Here is a 27,512-nt window from a genome sequence, read left to right as displayed (position 1 = left end):
ACTAGTGCTTCTAAAAAAAAATATATATATATATATATTAATTTTTATTAATATTATTTTAAGTGATTTGATTTATTTTATTGTTGATGATTACGGCTTACAGCTAATGAAAACCCAAAAATCAGTGTCTCCGAAAATTTGAATATTATATAAGACCAATTTGGTACTTTTGGCAGTGTGGGCATTGTGTCAAGTCCTGCTGGAAAATGAAATCTGCATCTAAATAAAAGCTGTCAGCAGAGAGAAGCATCAAGTGTTGCAAGTTTTTTTTTTTTTTTCCGATTGGAAACTTCACAGTAGACCTCAAGCAGTTTGGACTGTGTGTCTCTCCGCTCTTCCTCCAGACTCTGCTCCCTTGATTTACAAATGAAATGTAAAATTTACTGATGATCAGTGATGGTTTAAAGAGTCATGTCTGTCATCTGCTGGTGTTGATCCACTGTGTTTTATTATCAAATCTAAAGTCAGTGCAGTTTTGTTTTCCCACAAAATTTTACTTATAGCAATTCATGCTTCCCTCTGCTGAGAACAACTTTTATGGAGATGCAGATTTCATTTTCCAGCAGGACCTGGCACACTGCCCACACTGCCAAAAGTACCAACAGGTCTAGAGTATATAATATTAAAATTTTCTGAAACACTGATTTTTGGGTTTTCATTGGCTGTAAGCCATAATCATCAACAATAAAAGAAATGAGCACTTAAAATAGATCACTCTGTCTTTAATACATCTATATAATATATGAGTTTCACATTTTTAACTAATTTACTGAAACAAAGTAACTTTTCAATGATATTCTAATTGTTTGAGCAAATAACGCACTCACCGCTGTACTCGAGAGGGCGGGGCGAATACTCCATGTTTAGGAGGGCAGCTGAAATACTTCACTCCTCCAACTGAACCATCATTCTTCCCACTGGGCTTATCCAATTCAATCCCCAGCCAAAAGCCTGTGGAGCACACACACACACAAATATACATCTGATGCAACATATCAGCATGACAAAACCAGAAAGTCTGACAAGATCTTACATCACCACCTGACTGCAACATGAAACTGAAAATTGTGACAAAGCAGCAAATCGAAAATAGCAGCAAAGCTAAAAAATAAATAAATAAATAAATAAAAAAACAAGAAAACAAACAAAAAAATAGCAAAAAATAAATAAATTAAAAAAATACCACTAGATTCTTTTGTGGTTGTGCCTCAGGTCCCGTTAGCTGACTTATAGAACAAGTCAAAGAAAGTTTGGACAGACCTTTTCACTGAGTGTTTCTCTTTAATCCTTTATTTAATTTATTTTCTACATTGTAGATTAATATAGATACATGAAACTAATTAAGGGACACATATGGATTAATATAATAAACAGTAAAAAAAAGTGTTATTCCTCCACATTAATCCCCTGATCTAAACCTGATGAACTGAGATGGTGATTTGAGGTGATTTAATTGGGATGAGCTGGAGCTTCACAGAATGAAGGAAAACCAGCTGCTATTGTTCAGCACCTCCAGGAACTCCTTCCTTCAAGACACTGAGAAAACTATTCTAGGTGACTCTCCCTCATGAAGACACTGAGATTAAAATACCAAGAGTGTGCAAATCTGTCCTCAAAGATGAATGAGCTAAAGTATAAAACATATTATTTGTATTAAATTTATAACGCAAAAGATTTTACCAAACTTTTAATGGGTACTGTACTTTTCCCCTTTAACATTGGGTAAGTTAGCCACAATAAAAGGATAAACAAAAGTGCATCAGAAATATGTTTTCAAACAGGTACAGTGGTATTATGTTAAAGTTATTGGTTGTTCGGATCAGCAATTTCAGTGAAATATATATTATATTGCAGATGAACACAGTGATATTTAAGAAGTAAAATGAAGTTCATAGGATTTATAGAAAATGTGCAATAGACTGTACAAATCTTTTGTTTTGAGACAAATGATGATTCATGATGAATCAATTTATTAGTTAATAATAATCAAACATGCTTCATACCCTTGGGGGGGGGGGGGTTCTCCATAAGATTTAATTAAGTACTCCAAGAATAAATTCACATTGTAAATGGTGAAAAAAATGAATGGTCATCTTGTTTCATGCTTCTTATTGCCTGCGTGCATGAGCTTACTATTATTGTGATGTGAACGGCTTAAGTTCTAATAGATAAGTATTTTTCCCTCAGTGGCCATTATTGCTTCGCTTTTCAGTCACACAAGACCAGGCTCCCATCTCTATGGACGGAGAAATTAGACAGATTTTTGGCATCAGACCCTTATTCTGGGGGAAAAAAAAATAAATAATAAATAAAATAATGCAAAGAAAACAAGTTCATATTCATTTCTAAACAGCAATACTGACGTGGTTTTACAAATTAAAACAATCAATATTTGGTGAAATGACCCTGATTTCTTGACATGCTCTCCTCCACTAGTCTTACACGCTGCTTTTGGGTGACCTTATGCCGCTCCCTGTGGAAACAAAATGCTGGAATGTAATCAAGAGGAAGATCAAGACCAATCTAAACGGCTTGAATATTAGCAGCAGGAGTGTAATACATAAAACATAAGGTCACCCAAAAGCAGTGTTGAAGACTTGTGGAGGAGAGCATGCCAAGAAATCAGTGTTATTCCCTGATTCTACTGATTTCTGAACTTTAAAAACATTAGCATCGTTGTTTCTAAATGAATATAAACTTATTTAAGGTAAAATAATTGCTGCATCTTTTTCCTTATTTTTACCATTTCTCATTTTTTGCAAATAAATGCTCTAAATGACAACATTTTTATTTGAAATTTGGGAGAAACGTTGTTTGTGGTATAAAAAATAAAACAACATTGTTCATTGTTCATGTTCATTTTACTCAAACATATACCTATAAACAGTAAAATCAAGCTATATATTCCATGTCCTATACCAGAATGATGGGAAGATGCAGTCAGGACTGGGTTCTTAGTATGAGGTAAGATTTGATATAACCTCTTGTGGAGGTAGAAGGATGGATTCTGAAGTGTACAGAGCTATACATTCTGTTCACATTCAAATGCTGCAGAACCAAGGCTGGTTCTTCACCGTACAGATGGATAATGACCCAGAACATGGTTCAAATGCAACCCAAGAGCTTCTCAAGGCAAAGAAACTGAACGTTTTTTTCACTTAACCTTAACCCAGCTGAGCAGCTTCTCAGTTCCTGCAGACAAAACGGAAGCAGAAATTCAAAGAAATTCAAGGTAGGAAACTCAGCATTTGATGAAGCTCATATTATAATGTGCATATATTCATATCAGAATATTATAACCACTCACTGTCCGTTTGTTCAGCTCCACTGATACCGTAGGTTTCGGACTATAAGGTGCATTATTAATGAATGTCTATTTACTTATATAAGGCGCACCGGATTAAAAGGTAAGGATGCACTAGTCCTAGTAAGGATGCCTACATCAAAGTGAGCAAGGGTATCGCCATGTTTCCCTTCTAATGGGGAAGCGCCTAAGTTAACAAAATGGTAATTCTACAAAAAGAAAAAAAAATAATATATATATATATATATATATATATATATATATATATATATATATATATATATATATATATATATATATATATATATATATATACACATATATTAACTATAAGCTTAAGATTAGATTTTAGATTTTCAATATTTTATCTACATGTTTGAGTTTTCAGTTAAGTTTCTCCAGCACTTGCTTAGAGGGAGCAAAATTGGCTCTGCTCCCTCTGGGGTGGGTAGATGGCGCTCTCTCCCCATCACACTTAAGGTGGCGCTGGGCGGCACAAGGCATCTGTGAGCGGATGAATCGGAACCTGGCCGCTGTGCTTTCCTCCGAGCGCGCTAGCTGCTCAGGCAGTGATTCATCCGCAGCAGCTCGAAAAAAGGGGTGATTGACTTCACACGTGTCGGAGGAGGCGTGTGCTCGTCCGCATCCTCCATGGGTCACGGGCGTCACCGGGGACGCACAAAGGGGTGGGACAATTGGATATCCAAATTGGGAGAAAATGGGGAAAAATAAGGAAAAAAAAAAAAAAAAAAAGCACTAAAGCTTGGTGCAGCAGCATTAGCATTAGCTGCTATTGATAGCTCCTATTGAGTGCTCCGATAACCCAGGGCACTATCAGCTAGTGATTCCTCCCACGTAGCTTGTTTTATTAAGGCAAAAATACAGACTACAGTCCAATATACTCGCCTCTGAAGAGCAAAAGAGCTAAAGCAGAGGTAAGCGGCTAATGCTAATGCCGCTGCACCTAGCCTTAGTGCTTGAGAAATTTTGCTAAAAACTCACCCATATAACGCTGTACTTTGGCAGAGTGGCTTTACTGCTCTTTAATACCTGATTGGTGGGATTTATACATGAGGCGCACTGCATTATAAGGCGAACTGTCGATTTTTGGGAAAATGAATGGATTTTAAGTGCCTGAAGTAGTCTGAAAAATACAGTAATATAGAAGAACAGACTTTAGTCCTGTATCTGTTTATCTGCTTAGTTTATTATCCCTCTGCTGGCAACTTTTATAGAGATGTGGATTTCATTTTCCAGCAGGACTTGGCACACTGCCCACATTGCCAAAAGTACCAATTGGTCTTATATAATATTCAAATTTTCTGAGACATTGGTTTTTTGTTTTTTACTGGCTATAAGACATGATCATCAACAACAAAATAACTAAACACTTAAAATAGACCAGTCTGTGTGTAATACATCTATATAATATATTAATTAATAAAGAAATAAAGTCTTTTTTTAGATGCATTAATGCAGTCTGTAAATGTAAAACTACAAAGTGTTTCCATATGATAAGTGGCGCTGGAAAAATGGACAGTAAGTGTAGTTGTTTTGTAAAACACTGTGAATTGCCTATGTTTGTGAAAGCTCCTATATAATATAAACGTATCTTTTCCTATAAACCAGGCATTACAGTGATGGCTCTATAGTGGCTCAAAGTCCTCTATTCGGAACATGGGAATACAGAGGCTATGGTTAGAATGATCATGGCTTCACTGTTATTTCAGCACACTTACTACATGCAGGAATTACATAGAGTAGGGGTGTACTGGTACAGAAAATTCACGTATGTTTTTGGTACATATTTTGGTACGGTTGGTGTAAAACAAAAAGACGCTGGGCATTCTGTATAGCCTTGCATTTATTATCTTCATAATAACAATGAATCTTCATTAAAACCATGTTTTGATTGTGGCGCTATAATAAAAAAAAAAACAGCATTACTTTAACTGATTAAACTACAAATATTTATTCCTTGCAAGAAAGCGAGAGAGTGTGCGAGAGACAGAGAGAGAGAGGGCGTGTGAGAGAGAGGGTGAGAGGGTGAGAGAGAGAGAGAGAGAGAGAGAGAGGACACATGCGAAAGAAAGAGAGAGAGTGCGAGAAAAAGAAAGAGATGGTGCACGAGAGAGAGAGAGAAAGGGGGTGCGTGCGAGAGAAAGAAAGAGAGAGGGTGCGTGCGAAAGTAAGAGAGAGAGAGGGTGCATGAGTGAGAGAGAGTGAGAGAGGACACATGCGAGAGAAAGAGAGAGAGTGCGAGAAAAAGAAAGAGATGGTGCACGAGAGAGAGAGAGAAAGGGTGTGTGTGTGTGCGAGAGTAAGAGAGAGGGTTCGTGAGAGAAAGAGAGAGAGGGCACGCATGTGCAAGAGAGAGAGAGAGAGGGTGCGAGAGAGAGAGAGAGAGAGAGAGAGAGAGAGAGTGCACAAGAGAGGATGCGTACGTGAGAGAAAGAGAGAGAGGGCACGCACAAGAGAGAAAAAAAAAAAGAGAGAAAGAGAGCATACCAGAGAGAATGAGAGAGAGGGCGTGTGCGAGAGAGAGAGGGCATGTGCGAGAGAGAGACAGATAGAGGGCGCGCAGCAAGAGAGAGAACGGGTGCGGGCGCAAGAGAAAGAGAGAGAGAGAGAGAGAGAGAGAGAAAGAGGACGTGCACAAGAGAGAGTGTGCAGGAGAGAAAGAGAGAGAGAGATAGAAAGAGGGCACGCAGGAGGGAGAGAGAGGATGAGAAGAAAAGAGAGAGGATGCGCACGAGAGGGAAAGAGAGAGAGAAAGAGATACCATGTATTGTGTGTGCGTTTGCGTGAACTGAACCGTGACCCTCGTACCGTGATGTTTTGCAAACAACACACGTACCGTTACGCCCCTAATATAGAGAGAGCTCTAAGCTTTTAGCTTACTGTAGTTTAAAATGTCAGTAAACAGAACTTCTGAGGAGAGATGATGGCACACTATTAAATAAAACACGGTTTAAAACGAAACACAAAGTACAGATTTAGATAAAAAGGGAGAAAAAAAGGTGCTGTTAAAGTGCTCTAGCGAATGCCTGCAAATGTGAGAATAAAATGTGGATAACATTACAGTTCCCCTGCTGACCCTCCAACCCCTCTATTTAATGAGCATTACCTCACAACTCTCTTCAGGAGCCAGATAGCCAGGTAGCCCCACTGCATTATACGCCATTACTCTGAATAAACACATTACCGCAATAAAAGCTGCGGATAACCTAAAGTACCCAGCAGAGTGGTGTTTATTACAAGTCAACAAGACGGCAGGCCGAGAATCCGAACGAGAAGGGTGCCTTAATGTAATATATTATTATGAGCTCTCGCAGAAAGGTGGACAAATATTTGAAACTGACTGATTAAAATGAAAATGATTTTATAGAGTGAAAAAGTGTAGTAAATGTAGTAAATCTCCAATGAAAATGCTTTCTGGCTCAGTAGACTAGGACAAAAGAACTATAGCCCAAAGATCTTGAAGTTAAACTTGGAAACTTGAAGTGCAACAGCATCAGCAGCCAGAGTCAGAGAGAGCACATCTGGCCAATATCTCTCTGGTCGGGGTAGATGGTGCTTTTTCCCATCATTACTTCCTACTGGGATGCTAGCTGGAACAAGCATCTGTTATCTCATGTATCAGAGCTGGAGATCCAAGGCTTTCCTCTCATTGGCTGCCTAGTGATTCTGCAAAGGAGGCACTGAATCCACAAGTATCATTGAGGCAAACCTAGTCCTCACAGAAGTGATACTGGAAGTCCCTAGTGAGTGTCTGGGTGTGAGTGTCTTATTTAAAACGGGAAAAAAATTGAGTAAAAAAAAAAAAAAAAAAAAAAAAAGGGCCAAAAAGGAAAACACTGTTAAACCATTTAGTGTTTTTTACTAAGGTCGTAGTTGTTGTTCAATAAAACCAGAATTAGCTTTCCTTATCAATTTGATCTGGTATTTTTAAATTCTTAATTTATTTAAAAATAAGTTGTGTTTAATTGCTGGAATCTGTGTATTTATTACTTTTTTATTTCTATTGTAACTCTATTGTACTGTAAAGCACTTTGAGCTGCATACCTAATGTAATGTGCTATATGAACAACCTTTATTATTATTATTATTATTATTATTATTATTATTATTATTATTATTATTATTATTATTATTATTACATGCAGAGTAAATACATTATTTAACATGTATTTGATTAATTCTGGCTTACACAAACAAATAAAAAACCTTTCTAAACTAATTAATATAATATAATAAAAAAAACACAATAATATTAAATTATGGAGAATCAGCAATTTCATAATATTTTATGATTTCTAAATATCTAATATTTCCAATATTGTGATGTCTCTGAAATTAGGCAAAAATATGTAATATTATATTTTATATACAACTGTGAAAAAAAAAGAGACCGTTTCAGTTTCTGAATCAGTTTCTTATTTGATTTAGCTATTTATAGCTATATGTTCGTGTAAAATGAACAGTTTGGTTTTATTCTATAAACTACAGACAGCATTTCTCCCAAATTCCAAATTAAAATCTTGTCGTTTAGAGCATTTATTAGCAGAAAATGAGAAATGACTAAAATAACAAAAAAAGATGCAGAGCTATCAGACCTTAAATAATGTAAAGAAAAAAACAAGTTCATATTCATAAAGTTTTAAGAAGAGTTGAGAAATCAATATTTGGTGGAATAACCCTGTTTTTTAATCACAGTCTTGGCATGTTCTCCTCCACCAGTCTTACACACTGCTTTTGGAAAACTTTATGCCATTCTGGTGCAAAAATTCAATTCTTCCTCTTGATTATATTCCAGAAGTTTTCAGTGGTGATAAAAATGATTGTCTTATTGTCTACCATTTTAACGATTAATTTACACACATCATAACATTCTGCCCATGAATTGTTATCAGAATTGTATCTGTTAGTAGTGTAGACCATGCTCAGCTCTATAAGATTCTCTCTGCAGGTTGAGGAGAGGGGTGTTGTTTGCAGTGTGTATAAAAAATTAATCTTCCTTCACAAGTCAGTGTTTTTGTCTGGGAAGTAAAAACAGTAAGAATCAGCCTGCATGTCTGAATTTGTATGTTTATTATTATTATTATTTTTTTTTTCAAACGTGGGGTAAACTTTAGCCCTTTAAAAAAGCTATCCTCTCCAGCATGCTCAGCTCAAGCACTTGACTTGATTCTGGAGAATATAATCCTGGTTTTACATGGAGCATAAAATCAGTAGAAGATTCACGGCTCGTCTGAGTTCATATATGTGGCAAGTGCTGCTCCAGACAGGCCGAAAATAAACTGGGAAATGAAATAAAAAGGAACAGAAACTCAACATACGTCTTGGTGTACTTCCTCGGAACTGAACAGGGCTTAAATCCACAGTCAGACATATTGGAGAAGCAGAGCAGATCTTATTATTCGTACTCCGCCTATGTGGAATAACATTTGAGAGATTAGCAGAGTGATAGCTTTCAAATCCCGCTCTAATCCTGATAACTGCCAGTGTGATTCAGTCAGCGCTGAAGTGCTGAAAAAGCTGAAAAAGTCAAAAGTCAGAAATCGCTTTTCCAGAGAGGAAGGGGACCTACCTGGGGCGAAGCTGGTCTTGCCGTAGAAGCGGACCACTCCCGTCCTCTGTCCCACCACGAGAACCCGCTCCCCTAGATGCATTTCCGGGAGCTCGCAGACCGAGCTGCTGGCTGAGGGAGTCCTGCTGCGTGGCGCCCCTGAGGGAGAGAAGAACCAATCTTCATCCGTCACCAGCTCATAATATCGCTTCCTTGCTACAGACACATCATTACTGCAATAATCATCATTTAGCAAACGTCAGAAAGCGACCGTGTCAGCCACGGCTCCATTATCAACAAACAGTGTTCTAAAACCATCAATAACGGCGTAATCACGGCGGCAGCGGCAATTATCATCGGATCCATCTGCGCCTCTTGTCTGGGATGAGTGGGCTAAGTGGCGAAGTCACCAAGTCAGTAAATTTGCACAGAACAATTTGCGCTGTGGCGGATATACAGTTCAATACAGTGCGGGAACCATGCGTGACCGTTATCTGTGCTGTACAACACACAATTGAAGCGCAGAGATAAGCAATAGTGAGACTCTACCAGGCTGTGGTCTACTTCTGAGGGAGCAGAGAGCTGGTACGGGGATAGATCTGGTATATACACGTCGGGGACCAAAAAATACCAGGTGAAAAAAATTAACCAGCGTGTTTTTAACATTTTGTATGTGTTAATTAATTTCTCGTGAGCACAAATGTGAAACTAGCGAGCAAAAAAAAAGGTAATAGTGTGCGCGCTGAAGAAAATGTTGCTCTCGAGCATCATTTTTCTCCATTCAGGTGCTTTTTTCCTCGCGCAGTGTAGCAGCAGCAGTTTGTGCTCCACTGAGTTTTTTGCACTCAAGTTTTTAAAGGGGTGGTTTTGACAGTTTGGGGGCGGGGCAAGGGTCACCTCCCTCAGTGAACACTATTGGCTGATATCTCCAGGGTTCGTGATGGACCGCCTACCTCCAAGAGCCGGAGGAGGGTGGGGACAGAAGGATGGCAGGAGAGTTAGCTAGCTGGCTATGCTAACATCCAAACAACTCGTTCACCGGTGCTGTTAGCCCGGGTTTAGTGCCTGGAGCGACCCGCTCTGTCTGCCCAGGATCTCGCCCAAACTGTCAAAACCACCCCTTTCAAAACCCGAGCGCAAAAAACCCAGTCGAGCACAAACTGCTGCTGCAGGTAATTTACACAGCGCGCGAGAAAAAAAAAAAACTCGAGAGGAGAAAAGTGAAGCTCGAGAGCAACATTTTCTTCAGCGTACACACGCAAAATGTTAAAACACGCTGGGTTTTTTTTTTCACCTGGTATTTTTGCGCCCCCGACTTGTATTTTTGGCGCCATAATCTGCCGTTCATGTCAGCACACTCACAACTAGGGATCTTCCAGTCTAATTTGACCCAATGGTCATAACTGGCAAGCCCTGAGGAGAGTTCTCAGAAGGTTAAATAAAAGAGCATGTCAGCCACAGCCCCATCATCAACAAACAGTAATCTAAAATCATCAATAATGCCATAATCACAGCGGCACCAGTATTTATCATCAGATTTGCACCTCTTGTCTGGGATGAAGTCACCAAGTCAGTAAATTTGCACAGAACAATTTGCGCTGTGGCGGATATACAGTTCAATACAGTGCGGGAACCATGCGTGACCGTTATCTGTGCTGTACGACACACAATTGAAGCGCAGAGATAAGCAGTAGTGAGACTCTACCAGGCTGTGGTCTACTTCTGAGGGAGCAGAGAGCTGGTATAACGATCCTCCTGTCTAATTTGAGCCAATGGTCATAACTGTTCTCAGAAGGTTAAATAAAAGAGTTTATTTAGAGTCTGCAGTGTGTATTCATGGTTTCAGCAGCAATTATCTTCAGATCTATCAGTGTCTCTTGTCTGGGATGAGTGGCTTAAATCGTGAACACTTTGCACTATGGCACATGTACATTATCTGTTCTGTATAACACACAATTGTAGAGGAGAGACAAGCAATAGTGTGACTCTACCAGGCTGTGGTGTGCTGCTGAGTGAGCGGTAAGCAGGTACGGGGGTAGATCTGGCGCTGGGGGTGGTCCGCTCCTGCCGTGGCCGTAGGGGGCGTCTCTGTCGGGGAAGAGGAAGAGGAGGCCGTCGGCCAGGAGCCTGTCTTGAGTCCAGTGAAGAGGAGGACGTGGAACAGCTCCGTGAGAGAGCACCTGGAGGAGGCATCAGAACAGAGTGGCAAGCTGCTAGTTACTTTAGGAGTATCTCAAATGGGTATGCCAAAAGTCATCGGACAGCAGTTTGTAAATTGATCATGCAGTGGAGCCTTAGGGAACTGAGTGCATATTAATATAAGGTATTATAAGGTAGTATAGGGTGTTGCAAGGTATTTAAGGGAACTATAGGTTGCATAAGGTCTTTTGAAGTATTTTTAGTATAGGCTGTTATAGGGTAGTAAAGGCAGCATAGGATATTATTAGGTAGTATAGGGTAGAATATGTAGCACAGGGTATTTTAAGGTAGTATAGGATAGTACAGGGTAGTATAGATAATATAGGATATTATAGAGCAGTAGAGGGTAGTATAAGGTAGTCTAGGATATTCTAGGGCAGTACAGGGTAGTATAAGGTAGTATATGATATTATAGGGTAGTATAGGATATTAAAGGGTATTATAGCATATAATATTGTAGTATACGATATTATAGGATACTATAGGGTAGTATATAGTAGTATACTATAAATGTATAGGGTAGTATAGGATATCATAAGGTATTATAGTGTAGTATAGAATAGTAAAGGGTATTATAGGATATTATAGGGGAGTATAGGATATTAAAGGGTATTATAGGATAGTATAGGGTAGTATAGAATATTAAAGGGTATTATAGGATATTATAGGGGAGTGTAGGATATTAAAGGGTATTATATCATTGTACAGGGTAACACGGGGTAGTATAAGGTAGTATAGCATATTATAGGAACGTATTATAAAGGAGCATAGGCTATTACAGGGTAGTATATTATAAGGTAGTATAGGATATAGGGTTGTTCAGGATATTATAAGGTATAATAGCATATAATATGGTAGTATACGATATTATAGGGTAGTACAGGGTAATATAGGGTAGTATAGAATACTATAGGGTAATATATGATATTATAGGGAAGTATAGGATATTATAGGGTATTATAGAATATAATATGGTAGTACAGGATATTATAAGGTAGTACAGGGTAGTATAAGGTACATTATATGGTTTTATTGGATATTATAAGGTAGTATAGGATATTAAAAGGTTAGTAGATGATATTAAAGGGTAGTATTGGGATAGTATAAGGTAGTATACGATATTATAGGGTAGTATGAGGTAGTATAAGGTATTACAGGGTATTACAGGGTAGAATATGTAGCACAGACTATTGTTGGGTAGTATATCGTATTATATGTAGCGTAGGGTAGTATAGACAATATGTTGGTTGTCAAACAATAAGAATAACACTAATTAAATGGTTTATTGTATTCCATATTCCATGGTGAAGCTGCTTATTGCTGCAAACATCATGGTTTATAAATATAAAGGGATATAAAAGGGATATTCTGATTTTTTCCACCTCGTCCTGGCATAAAAAAATGGTTTTACAGCTCTCCGACATTCATCTCACAAGTCTTCTTGTGGCTATGCAGACGTTGGGCATCAAGGGAGCATTGTAACACAGTTGTCCCTTATTCAGGCTAATAAAAAGTGAAAAGCAGAACAGATGGCACACTACCCAGCAGCAGAGCACCAGAATTAAAGTGTAAAATCGATCCAGGCCTAATTCCACCATGAAATTCATGTTCTTCGATAACAAAAGACAATAATAACCTAATGCCATTACACTCAATGCTCTCAATGTATGTACATTCAACAAATTAGCTTTACTGCTTTTCCTCCCCTCATCTATTCCATCTATTATACAGGCAGATCAGACAGCAAAAATGGCACAGTGGATTAACGTCAGGTCAGATTTCTCATTCAATGCATTAACGGAACTTCAAACGTCCGCGTTGGAGCCTCTGCCAAAATGTAATGGAGCAGAATGATAGAGAAGTGTGCCTTGGCAGGGCCTGGGCTGACATCTAAAAAAAAAAAGGACCTAAACCCCTCATATACGCCACTTAAAAGAGCCGGATCCAACGAAGAAGGGAGGAGGGAGGCAGGCCAGGGAAACTCTAAGCCCTTTGAAACACATTTGGGATGGGGTCTCATTAAGCCCTCACATTCAGGGACCTTCATGGACCAAGGAGTTCATTAATGAAACAAGTTGGAGGCTAATGCATAACTATGTGCCCATGTCTGAAAGAGCACAGCGATGCACAGGAAAGCTCGTCAGGAAAAGCTGGCTGAGCCCACCTGATTAAACGCCTTTCCCCAATTCAGGAGCTAAATATAGCCTGTAGCCCCTCCCTCCCCCTCATGTGCTTCCCACCCCCTCCCCAGGAGACTCTGATGGCCTTTTTGTATGGCATGTTAATTACAGCACATTTACAGCATTCAGATTCAGGTGCGCTTCGTTTTTTTTAAACTGAAGTTAAGATCCATTCTGTCGAAAACATTTCCATGTAATTTTGGAAGCTGTACAAGCAAATGGATTTGAAAGGAGGAACAGCGGGATGATTTTTTAATCAGTTCTAATTAGTTTTAACATTTTTAAAACAGCGCTGCATTTGGCAATGAGGGCTGCTAAATTTTTTTGCATATTAACAGATTTGTTTTTTAACCATCATGGTTTTAGAGAAGGGAATTTTTTTTATTTTTCATGTAAATAATCCAATACTGATCCATATAAACTTAAGATCAATCATAAAACGTATTTTTTTTTTGTTTTCTCTGTGTATGTATACATCTTTACAACCCTTTAAAGAAAAAATCTGGTGTGAAATGGACTTAAGTTGTAGTGAAACATGATAACAAGCACAAACTTTTGTTGAATAGCCCACCTCCGTTCTCTACAGTCTCAGCATTCTGAAATAAATCGCTTTTAGATGATGCTTCCAACAGGCTAACAATGCTAGTGATAGGGGGGATAGTGATGTAGCTCAGGCAAATAAATTGTTTTTTTTTACACCATTAACAAACTAAAAGTAGCTCCACACTCTACTTGTAGAATTGTCCCTGCCATAGTGAAATCAAATCTTTTTTCTTATTGTTAAATCATTAACACCGACCTTAACTTGGACCTCATAGATGAGTTGTCCATGCCCTTTTTGAGTAACTTCACTCTTGGAAAGGTTCAGCACTGTTTCATGTTGTGTCCACTTGTGAATAACGGCTTTGGAAAAGCTTTGGAAATTACTTTGTAACGTTTTCCAGACTAATAGATGTTAATACATTAGTTTTCTTATCTGTTCTTGAATTTCTTCAGATCGAGGCATAATGTGTTCCTTTTAAAAATCTTGTAGCTGCTTCAGGTTGTCAAAAAATGTGCTTATCACAGTTAATTCATGGTAGGAGCACTGTAGACAATCTTTTACATTCACTTAGATTCATTTATTAAATACTGTACATAGAATATTCTGAATGCTGAATAAATTTTAGTTGAGCATCTATAAAGCATCTAATATGGACCATTCAAACAAAAGCGAAACCACAAGCAGAGGATCTTGTGAACAAATCTCACCTAGGAAATCATGCATGTGACTTTAGAACATCGATAGAAACTTTAGTTTCCAGATAAAAAATATAGCTTTTAAATTTTTGGTCAAGTAACATAAGCTTTTTTTTATATCCAAGTTAATTATGTAAGTAATTGAGCTTAAGCTACTTGTCCATAGTATTTTGGTTGTTTCATGTTTGGGGTTGTTATCATGTCTTACAGCTAGTTACATTATTAGTGCACATAGTAACCAGCAATAAACTATTTACTCTAAGTGTGCATAGAATTAATAGATTACACAGAATATAGAATTATAGTAATTGAAGACTCTATATACACTAAGTGTACCAAGTAACACCATGCTACTTAGTGTGGATAGTGCAATGTTAATGCTGGTATTTGCATTTACAGTGGTGGGAAAATGTATTTGCCCTCTTACAGATTTCTTCCTGATATTTTTCAGAAACAAACTTTAATATCAGACAAATATAACCGGAGTAAATATAAAAAGCACTTGTTAAATTATGATTTTATATACTAAGGTAAAAAAAATAAATCCAAACTAATCTAGCTCTGTGTTTGCCGCCCCACACCACACTGTTTAGCAGACAAAGAAGAAGGAGAATTTCTGGCCATCTGTCCGTGACCTCAAGCTCAGGTGTACTTGAGTTCTGCAGCAGGACAATGACCCAAACAAGTTCTCATAATAAATAAACAAAATTAGGGTTTTGGAGTGGCCTAGTCAAAGTCTAAGTAAAAGTCTGATCTTAAGCAGAAAGTTCATGCTGGAAAACCCTCTAATGAGGTGGAATTAAAACAATTCTGTAAAGAAGATTGGAACAAAATTCCTCCACAGAGATGTGAAAGACTGGTTGCCAGATATCAGTAAAGCTTGATTGCTGTTGTTGCCAAAAAGGGTGGTGCAACCAAGTTATTAGGTTTAGGGGACAAACACTTTTTCACACAGGACTAGATTGTGTCTCATTAATTACCATTTAAAAAGTAGTTATTGTATTTACTCAGGTTATCTTTGCCTGATATTAAAGTTTGAGAAATACGTTTATTTGGTGCAAATAGCACCTGTCATTTTTTTTATTTGTTTTCTACAAAGTATTAAAATTAAATCTATTATTTCAGATGACTAATATAATAAACATGAATTTAGTCATATTTGGTAGCATTAATTAGCTTTTAAGCATTACATTTATCTTAATTTTGGAATAACAGGAGGGAACTGTCTTTGTGACCCCAAAAAAGGAAAAATATGAAATAAAATTAGTTTTAACTGAATAATTGCTTATTCCAGCACAGTAACTGAACCAAATCAGCGTCCCACCAAGCTCCTGCTTACTCCAAACCCCTGACCCGCTGTCTATTAATTTACAACAAAAGAAAGAGTCTGAGCCAGAACTTTGGATACAGCAAAAATCTAACTTGGGATGGAAAAAAAAAGAAAAAAGAAGGCAGCTATTCTGCAATTCTCAATAATCAGCTACAGGCAAGCTGACCGAGGAAACTGCAAGGACAGGAAAATTACAATTCACACAAGAAGATGAGGAAAAGAAGAAAAACAGCTTCTGAACTGTCATCAGAGTGAAACCTCAGTACTGGAACAATTTTCTCTTCACAGAACAACTATTAAACTCTCATCAACTCTCAGCCATCCATCAATCAGCAGAATCAGCAGAATAGAACTGAATAGAATAATATATATATATAAAAAAAACATTTCCATTAACAGGACAATCTATATATCTCTATCTGTCTATACGTGTCAATCCATCCATCCATCCATCCATCCATGCATCCATTCATCCATCTATCCATTTATCTATCCAGCTATCTATCTATCCATCCATCCATCTATCAAACTGAAACTGAAGAATATATAGATACAATTTTATAAAATATTAACAGGAAAATCTATACATCTACATCTGTCTCTATCAATCAATCCATCCATCCATCTATCCACTTATCTAACCAGCTATCCATCCATCCATCCATATATCTATTTATCCCTCTATCTATTTATCCCTCCATCCATCCATCCATCCATCCATCCATCTATTTAAAGATTCTGTATGTCCAGATATGTTCCAGATGATTACTATAATCATCTCATAATTACTCATATTTGGTAAAATCAATGCACCTTTAAGCATTTCATTTATCATAATGTTGGAATAACAGCAGGACATTGTCTCCAGGACCCCAAAATAGTTAAGAATAGGTAAAATATTAAAGAAAATTAGTTTAAATTGAAGAATTGGCTGTCTGTGCACAGCAACTAAACCAAATCAGCGGCCCACCAAGCTCCTGCTTACTCCAAACCGAGCGCTGTCTATTAATTTACAACAAAAAAGCCATGCGGATGCTGTGAGAAAGAGTTCAGGCCAGAACCACAGCAGTAAATTTTGGACACAGCAAAATCAAACCCGGGACAGAAAGAAAAAAGGGATGCAGCACCGCTATTCTGCTATTCTCAATTATCAGCTACAGAGAAGATGAGCGAGAAAAACTGCAAGGACAGGAAAATCACGATTCACACAAGGAGAAAAAGCATTAGAGGAGGAAAAGCAGAAGAAGAAAAACAGCCTCTAAACTGTCATCAGAGTAAAATCTCAGTACAGGAACAATCTTCTCTTCACAGAAGAGCTCAGCAGCAGAATTATAACCCTCATCTCTCATCACCTCAGCTTAAAAACAGAGAATCACAGAATAGCACTGTATCAAAGAAGGCAAATCATATAACCGAAAATGTCCACCGTAATGGAACAGAATGGAGAAGAATATGAGGGTTATTCAATCTGCTTTTCTCCACAAATTGTATCCCTCTAATTTATTCACTGCAATCAGAAAACACCACCAGTAGCATCAGAAGCAAGGCTAGAAACTGCTTCCACTGAGACACGCTAAAGCTAGCCAGCCACCTCTTATAGCAGAGCTAACTGCTAACATATAAATTATACAAATGAAGTTACACTTATATAATGCCTTTCTAGACATACAAGGGCACAATACAATCACATTTTATGTTTTAAACTTAACCATTACACTCCACACACACATACACGCAGCAGCAGCAGCAGCAGCAGCAGCCAATCGCACACAGCATACTCTCAACCGGAAACAACTGTCCACCTGGAGGACTGGTTTTGGCATTAAGACATTGGCCAAGGATAGAATGCTAATTCATATCTGGGCATACAGTTTTACACACATTCACACACTTTAGGACAATTTACAGTATCCAATTTACGTGATCTACATGTTTTTGGACTCTGGGAGGACAACCGATTTCCAGAAGGAAACACATGAGGCATATAAACCAGGCAAATGTTAAACCAGGCAAATGTTAAACCAGGCAAATGTTAAACCAGGCAAATGTTAAACCAGGCAAATGACCCGCAAATTTCAGTCCATGTTGCCAATGCGCTCATTAACATTTACAAATGTGATAGCAACTTTTTAGTTTCTAAAAATGTAAAAAATAACAGTTATTAATCACTAGTTAATGTTATATTAATGAAAGTTATTACAAAGTGTTACCCCTTTATTTTAAATATAAAAAGGATTATTATAAATGCTATACAGCCTACAATATATATATATATATATATATATATATATATATATATATATATATATATATATATATATATATATATATATATATATTGGGCAGAACTGAGCTAAATACAGAAATCTGGCCCCTTTAAAACTTGAAATTTCTCGTGTGGCCCCCTGGGAAAATTAATTGCCCACCCCTGATCTACACGCTTATTTCTCTTGAAAAGTTTCAAGTTTTGGGTAAGTAAAGCACTTACCCAGAGAGAGAGAGAGAGAGAGAGAGAGAGAGATGCGCTCATTAACATTTACAAATGTGATAGCAACTTTTTAGTCTCTAAAAATGTGAAAAATAACAGTTATTAATCATAAGTTAATGTTATATTAATGAAAGTAATTATAAAGTGTTACCCTGTTTTATATATATATATATATATATATATATATATATATATATATATATATATATATATATATATATATATATATAGGGTTATTATAAATGCTATACAGCCTACTATATATATATATATATATATATATATATATATATATATATATATATATATATATATATATATATATATATATATAGTAGAACTGAGCTAAGTTAAGCATTAAGCTTATTAGCCCACTATATATAATTTATTTATAATACATATATATATACACCAAAACAAAGTGTATTTTATCAGTAATTTCAGTTCGTTTTAGTTAGTTGTTTTAAACACACAGTACAGTTCCAGATAGTTACCTTTTTATCTTTTTACCGTTTTTTTTTTTATTAGTTTCAGTTTACAATTTTTTTGTAAGCTGCAGTGTTCAAATTGTGTGAGAAAATTATCAGCTTATAGCCTGGAAATTACAGTATATATCAAATGCAAATATTAATTTCTGTAAGGTTAGACATATATTAAAATGAATGCAATATGTCAAGCATTTTTCTTAATAATTAATAATAGCCCAGCATCACCCTAATGATCTGCTAATGATCTTAATATCCCTATTTCTACTGTTTAGTAGAAAATAAATGTGGTGATTCAACAACCAGAAAGTCAGGGACCTAAACTGCACTGCCAAGACAAGCAAGCAGTCGAGAAATAAGAAAAAAAAAAAAAAAAGATATAAGTTGTGGGCTGGCCAGTCTCCCAGTCAATACCCAGCGAAGCATGCTCTTCACTTACTGAGATGAAGCTAGAAACCCCTCAACATGAACAAGAACTTAAAATGGCTTTAGAAAAAGACTCAATAATGCACATCAAACTGTGGGTTACAGGTGCTGTGTAGGTTTAGTGTGCATGAGCATAACATAGGGCTGTAGAAATAGCTGCAGTGCAATTCAGAAGAAAGGTAAAGGTCACAAGGAACAATACATAATCAAACTCTGGGTAAAACTAATTGAGCTACACATACAGGAATACATGTAATATGTGTAATGATGTTAGATGTAGAGAACATTACTTTACTGACATTTTTTCACATTTTGTGCAAATTTTACCCAACAAAAAAAAAGTATTATTATGTATAAATGTATGTATGTATAAGGCGTGCTGGTAGAGCTAAACATGGTTTTGTTAAAAGAGCAAAAATGACTAAATAAACGAACATCTGGACAAAAAGCAGCTCAAACAAAGTCAAAGCACTAGAAACACAGCTGTTGCACTAGAGGTTTTCATGTTTCACTATAAAATAACTCCACACTGCAACATAAACTGTTCCATTACCTTCTAAAAAAAATCCCTCACTGCTGCGGGCTGGAAACTACGTCCATTAGATAAGAGTGTAGAAAAGAACAGATGGCATTCTGCAGTTAAAATAGGAATAAACACAGAATGTGAACTAAAATAGATTCAATCTGGTCTATTTAAATATGACTGGGTCCTGAACTGGTCCTGATCCACATCCACGGGATTAAAATGCTTAACCATAAGGAAATTGGAACACTTGTTTTTGTCTAAAAAAGGGCAAAAAAAGGGGGGTAAAAAATAATAATAAATAAATAAATATTGGTGTTTGGCCAAATTAGTGAATAATTTGTAATGAAAAAAATTATAACTGACTGGAATATTGTGCTTTGTTGGTACGTATGCCAGAAGGTTAAAATCTTTCAGTGCCCAAAAGTTAATATTTTTAAACTACAGTTTTTTCATTTCTTTTTTTTTTAAGGATGACAACATTGAATGTAGGCTTTTAAATTTATTTAATGGTGAAAAAAAAGAAAAAAAGAAAAAAAGAGGAGGCTCAGCATTCGACCTTCTACAAAATGTTTATTTTTTGTTCCGTTTCGGTTATTTTGATGCATCCTTATTTATTTTAATTTATTATAGCAGTTTAAAGCACCCAAACTGACTTAAATGTTAGAAGGATGAGTAGATTAAAAACAATACTTGCAAGTGAATTAATCAATACATACACATCATTGAACGCTACTGTCACACGGAGCTCTTTAACTGTATCGCGGAGCTCAGCTACTGTCACACAGAGCTTTTTAACTGTATCGCGGAGCTCACCTACTGTCGCGCAGAGCTTTTTAACTGTACCGCGGAGCTCAGCTACTGTCGCGCTGAGCTTTTTAACTGTCGCGCTGAGCTTTTTAACTGTATTGCGGAGCTCAGCTACTGTCGCGCGGAGCTCAGCTACTGTACCGGGGAGCTCAGCTACTGTCGCGCGGAGCTCTTTAACTGTACCGCGGAGCTCAGCTACTGTCGCGCGGAGCTTTTTAACTGTTGCGCGAAGCTCATACTGTCTTACGGAGCTCACCTAATGTCCTGCGGAGCTCTTTAGCTGTACCGCAGAGCTTTTTAACTGTCACGCGGAGCTCTTTAAAAGCTCTTTGTTAAAGAGCTCCGCAGGACAGTAGCTGGGCTCCGCGCGACAGTTAAAAAGCTCAGCGCAATAGATAGATAGATAGATAGATAGATAGATAGATAGATAGATAGATAGATAGATAGATAGATAGATAGATAGATAGATAGATAGATAGACATTAATGTAACAGGCAAGACAGAAAATTCTCAAAATTCTTTATAAGCATGTCTTTCTGTTTTTTATTCCTTTTCTTTTCTTCATACTGCAAAAACATCTCCAGTTTTCCACAGTACCTTTTTTAACGTCCAAAAGCTCATCCAGACCCTCTGCGAGCACGGGTAAGGACTTTGCCCTTATAGATCCTAAACCTCAAGGCCGATCACACAGACAGGAAGATGTAGTCACACACACACACAAAAAAAGGAAAAAACACAAAGAGAGGGAAAAATGAAAGTGAATGGAAGTGCATGAGCATGAAACAGAACAGGGCAAGACAAGGCAAGGTCATGCAATACCAGGAATAAATATTGAAAGAGAAGAGAGATGAGAAGAGAAGAAAGGCTATGAAGTGAAACTAAAATAACAGTGGAGAGAAAGAGAGAGAGAGAGAGAGAGAGAATAAAACAGAGGGAAATGGAAGGTGGAGTCAGGAGCACTTTTTTATAAAAGAGAAGAAAAGGCAGGCTGGTGAATGTAGCTGGGTTTGATTTGCCTGCGGGTCAACATGCACACGTCCCTGAGGAGATCCACCTGAATAGATCACACCTACACCAATAAAAACTCTGCTACCTCACACACAAACACAAAAATACAATTATAGGTCCTCCAAAAGGTCAGCTTTCCAGAGTCCTGTTTTATTGTTTTATATTTTCATTTCTTTTTGTTCTATTCTGATTATTTTCCATCTGTACCCCTGACATGAAGCAATATGTTTAGATGCATACGTGTGTCAGTAAGAATACAAATGCACCAATGTTTCTCTGATGTCTCTCTGACTGCCTTCACATAATATCTAATATCATCATCTTACTTTGTTACCAAACTCAAGAATTAATTTAAAATACTGCACCTAAAATTCTTCAATTTTTCCCAAAAAAACAACAGTGCACCTTATAATCATGTGTACTTATGTATGAATTCTACCAGTCAGGTATTAAGTAGCAGTAAAGCCACTCCACTTAAGCACAGTGTTATAAATATGAGTTGTCAGGAAGTTACTCCAGCACTAAGGCTAGGTGCAGCAGCATTAGCATTAGCCGTTATCGCAGTGCTAGCTCTTTCGCCATTCAGAGGCAAGTTAAAGCAAGCTACGTGGGACAAACCGCTAGCTGATAGCAAGCTGTTATACCAGAACACTCAAGGTTCCTCAGTCCTTTACATCCCACTAGAGCTGTGGTTAGTGGATAATGCTAATGCTGCTGCACCCAGCCTTAGTGCTGGAGAAACTTAACTAAAAATGTACATTTAAACTATATCTTGGAAATCTAAGCTTACTCTAAATAAACGAAAGCGCCTTATAATCCGGTACGTCTTTAAGTCCGAAAAATACGGAACATTAATTTTCTTATTTCTTATATATAAAATAAACATTATTTTGCATTTTAACTTCAAACTTCAAAATCATTTTAATACTCTATTGACTGTAACAGGGAACATGGGGAACATTTAGATTACAAACTTGAAATGATATTATTAGTATTATAAGTATTATATGGTATTATGAGTACTATTATGAGCTTTAACAAACTGTAATGTTTAATTTCTTAATTAATTGCTTATTATTTAAGCAATTTACAGAGAAAGTGTCATTGAATAAGACATATAGGCTGAACAGTGGTAAAAAAAAAAAAGTAACAAAGTAAATGTAAATGACTTCACTTAAATTGATTTTCCTTGTATCTCAACTAAAATATTTACATTTTTGGTGACTTTTATTTAATTGGGTGACTTATTTTTAATTTTAATTTAATTTATCAGCATTACAAATTAAAATATATTATTTATCACTGATCAATTATTCAAAATCTATTGCTCCTTTGGCTTGTGATGATTGGGTAATTGGCTTAAGTCCACTGTTTGCTTACGCCCACTGGCTCTCCAGCCTACACTAGCTGGATTCTCTCCTCTGGTGTTCAAACAATGCAACTGCATGAGATTATAGAGTAACAGAAAGTAGAATTGTCTGTTCAAGCAATGCACATTGCATTTTTTTTCCATCACAATGCATCGTTACACCCCTACCCACTAGAGTCTAATATTACAAATGTTTTACACAAGGATTCCTTCTAATTAAGAAAGCTAATTTCCCTTCTCCTGCAGAATTAGCGTTTCTGAGACACAAGCTTTTGTTACGGCTGTGGCAGTGTGCATAATTTTAATGCATATTGCTTCCGACTTTAATAAGCCCAGATCTAATTTAGCTCCCCAAATAATGTGGATATCATTAAGGCCATTTGGCTTTGCTTTGTCATAACCGCGGCTCTGTTTGCTCCTGAAGCAACGGAAGACCTTGATGTTTGCCTGGGCTTTTGCAAATGAGTGATCAGCAGACTAGTTTCACATACCGCACTAAATACAACAAAAATACAGCCGACCAGGCTCTTCAGAGCAGCGCAGAGTTAAACAGCAGAAACCTTGTAACACAGGACTCGTATTCCTCCGCCTCGCGATTTATTTACCATCTCTGCGCTCTTACTTTCCGCTCCAGCAGACACAGGCAGGGGAAATTGATTGTGCGAGTTGTTTGGAGGAACTGTAGTGTTGCATGACTAGCATCTGAATAATGAGGTGGAAGGCACCACATTGTCGTGACTACACAATTAAGACAAATATTCAATCATCTGAATATTAAACTCATCTACACTCACACAATAAAACATCACACGGTGCATCAGTCAGCGCTACCCAGTCTACAGGGGCTGCTCTAATGTTTATAAAATCTCTAATCATTCTTATTTACAGCCATATGTTATATATGTCCAAAAGTTTGTGGGCACTGCTTTTAATGAATACTGTATATTCCGCTATGTTTAAGTTGCACCCATTGCTGACAAAGACGTGCAAATGCACACATACAGGGGTTGGACAATGAAACTGAAACACCTGGTTTTTGAGATGCACATTGAATTCTGACGTGATTTGAGCAGCTGTGGTTTTATGTTTTTTGGATACAATCCGGGTTAGCACCCGAACATCCCTTTCAGACAGCTTCCTCTTACAGCATCCACAGTTAATCCTGTTGGATGTGGTTCGTCCTTCTTGGTGGTATGCTGACATTACCCTGGATACCGTGGCTCTTGATACATCACAAAGACTTGCTGTCTTGGTCACAGATGCGCCATCAATACGTGCACCAATAATTTGTCCTCTTTTGAACTCTGGTATATCACCCATAATGTTGTGTGCATTGCAATATTATGAGCAAAACTGTGCTCTTACCCTGCTAATTGAACCTTCACACTCTGCTCTTACTGGTACAATTTGCAATTAATGAAGATTGGACACCAGGCTGCTCCAATTTAGATATGAAACCTGCCACACTAAAACGACAGGTGTTTCAGTTTCATTGTCCAACCCCTGTATTTTCTAGTCACCGTAAAAAAGTATTGCCAACGGTTAAGGTCACTTTGGAGCAGATGAATAAGAACCCATTGGCATCAAGCCTAATGTCAGGTGAGAGATGTCAGTACATGGCTATATGGGTATAAGATAGGCTGGGCAAAATATTATATATTCAAAGAACACTTCTTAACCAGGGGTGGCAATAATCATGAAGGGCGTTCTACACTATATAGAGACAGTTACGCCAAAGAAAATAAGATTAACTACTTTTAAAGAAAGTAGAAGAAGAAACAAAGAATAAATAAACAGGTGTCCCAATACTTTTGTCCATATAGTGTATGTCAGTGCGACAACATCAACAAGACAAATCAAGCTCAATACAATCAAGCTCCAGTAAATCAGGGTTGACATAAAACTCATCTATGTATATAACACATTATTTACAGAGTCGCCCCACAGCCATTCTGACACATTTTCATCATATATCATTCTTAATTGCCAGCTCCGGTCATTCAGATGACCTGAGAATAACTGCTACACTGTAAATGTCAGCCTCCTTCTGTAAAGCTAAAATAGTAATGCAGAATAGCCTCCTTTCTTAATATCATTTCAGAACTGAAGAATAAAAATAGAGGAAATGGGAAAAACAAATGTCCAAGACAAAAAAGAAGAAAATAGGTCTAAAAATAGTGTCACCCATCATTAACTCAGACATTAATAATCTCTTTAAATGTACCTTTTAATAAGAGCGAATTTGCTTGTTTTGCTATTTGAATAGCTTTTTTTATTATTAGATGGCATTTTAATTTGGGTCAATATAGGCCTGTTGCGTGAACTATGGTATGATGACTTTGTTTTAAAACAGTGGAAACAAAGCTGAGATCCTATTTAAAGCACAACCATCCAGCCCAACTTTTCTAGCTGAATATTGAATATTAAAATTGTTTCCCCAGAGAGATCCTGCCTCAAGCCCCATACGCATGTTAGTGTTCCTTGTTCTGAATTTGTCTGAGAGTTATATTAAAAAATACATTTATAGCAAAGAGCTATGACTTGCTGAGCCATCTGTGTCTTTGATCGTATGGACACTTGTGTCTTTGGATGCTAATTTGTGTTTTACAGCATATACATACAATCAGAAAAAGGAATCTGCAAGTGTCTTTGTGTCCATAGTTAAAAAAAAAAAAAAGTATTAATAATTAATAAAAAAATAATAAAAAATGTTAATTTAAACTATATGTTGTTCCTTTTTGTTGTTTAATATTTAGTGCAGTTTTCTCAGAACCCACAGAGTCCCAGGGTGGTAGTTCTTTATTGTTTTATTTATTTAGGATATTAAAACATTTTTATATTAGAAACCTAATATCTGCTTTTAATAATAAAAAAAATAGTTTAACTGTAAATGGTGTCATAATATTATGCTGGGATTTTATTAATGTGGCACACTGTCCTAAAGCTCCTTTGGGAGCCCAGAAGCAGGAAAAAGCCTTTTCTATAGTGCCCCTTTAAAAATGACAAAATTATATATTTTTTTATCACAATCATTTCTGGGACAATATATCGTCCTAAAAATGTTGTTATCGTGACAGGCCTAGGTCAATGATCTAATAAATGACAGGAGCGCAACGAAAGAACTGAACACACTGAGGGGATTGTGGAGATCACACTTTTTTTATTGTATTTTACTACGTAATGTCATATATGTCTATTAATTATTAATCAGGCCTCTCAATCTATCAGTCTGGAAAAGATTTGGGACTTCAGCAAACCCCAATGAGAGCTATTATTCACAAACAGAGAAGACATGGAACACTGGTGAACCTTCCCAGGAGTGGCCAGGCAATCAAAATTACTCCAAAAGGGCAAGGACAACCCATCCAGGAGGTCACAAACAATCCTAGATCAGCATCTAATGAATCAACAACATGATTGACAGTAACTACACTTACATTTACACTGAGGGCACTAAGCTGATGCTCTCTTTCAGATCGACTTCCGCAGATATTTGTATTACAGAGATGGGCCAATGAAGTGTTAAGAGTCTTGCCTTGGTTTGGACTCCTTCATGATATCCGTGTTATCTTTCGCACCACACTATCCATTGCACCACACTAATTAGCCTTTTCTTCTCCTGATGATGGGCGACACCTTACACAAAACAGTGCTTCTGGCAGTAATTTCACACTTGTCCTCAGCAACTGTCAGTCAATCAAAAATGTTATTAAACAATAATTAATAACCAATGATTGGCAGCTGTTTGATCCTATTTGACCCCTTGTACAGGTGCTGGTCAACGAATTAGAATAATTTGAAATAGTGCAATCATGAAATTCTTTGAATGCATTTTTTGTGCAGAAAGCAAATCAGGTGTTCACCACACCTGTCCTACTCGTTAGACTAATCACAGAACTCGTTACCTGGAAAAAAATTTGCTCAGCTGAGCTTTCCAAAAGGCCCATTTAGGCCATTTAACTGTGACACTGTTGTTTTATTGAATTAGAATAATGGAGAAACCGTTTCATTGAATTAGAATAATTTTTATTATAATTACAATCATCACTTTCTCAGTATTTTGCGGCTGCCCCCTTGGCTTGTATCACTGCCTGAAGTCTCCGCGGCATCGATTTGACCAGCTTGTCGCAAGTTTCCGCACTCACAGCTTCCCAGGCAGTGGCGATGTTCTGCTTCAGTTGGTCCAGCGTAGTTAGCTTTCTGTCTCGAATTTTCCGCTTGGCGATGGCCCAAAGGTTTTCAATGACATTGAGGTCAGGCGAGTTGGCCGGCCATGCCAAAACTTCAAGCTGTTTTTTAGTGAACCAATCTTTGGTCGACTTTGCCGCATGAGCCGGTGCAAGATCCTGTTGACATATGAAGTCTTCTTCGCCGAACTGTTCCTCAACAGTCGGAATCAGGAACGTTTCCAGAACATCTTGATATAAGGCAGCATTGACAGTCTTCTTGAGGAAGCAGAGTTTCCCTACACCTCGAGCGGACATGCATCCCCAGACCATAACGCTCTGGGGAAACTTGACGGATCTTTTCACGCACTCGTGGTTGTAGGTTTCGCCACCACGACGCCAGACACGAGGACCTT

General features: G+C 37.3%; 1 protein-coding gene across 4 annotated transcripts in view; it reads right to left on the bottom strand.

Moving 5' to 3' along the window:
• Window positions 1-27,512, bottom strand: part of zgc:103755 (CAP_GLY domain-containing protein) — a 92,009-nt gene that overhangs the window by 15,480 nt on the left and 49,017 nt on the right. For 3 of the 4 annotated variants that reach the window (XM_049464196.1, XM_049464194.1, XM_022673188.2), the window contains exons 10-13: window positions 21,151-21,225; window positions 10,865-11,053; window positions 8,895-9,032; window positions 828-951 (exon numbers count right to left, since the gene is read on the bottom strand). In XM_049464196.1, the coding sequence (XP_049320153.1) occupies window positions 828-951; window positions 8,895-9,032; window positions 10,865-11,053; window positions 21,151-21,225 (526 nt within the window). The remainder of the gene's footprint in view (window positions 1-827; window positions 952-8,894; window positions 9,033-10,864; window positions 11,054-21,150; window positions 21,226-27,512) is intronic. The other variant, XM_049464195.1, reaches the window with a different exon arrangement.

Source organism: Astyanax mexicanus, chromosome 14 (assembly GCF_023375975.1).
Source record: "Astyanax mexicanus isolate ESR-SI-001 chromosome 14, AstMex3_surface, whole genome shotgun sequence".
NCBI classification, from domain to species: domain Eukaryota; kingdom Metazoa; phylum Chordata; class Actinopteri; order Characiformes; family Acestrorhamphidae; genus Astyanax; species Astyanax mexicanus.
Note: the sequence above shows the minus strand (reverse complement) of the source record. Positions and strands in the feature narration are given on the sequence as shown.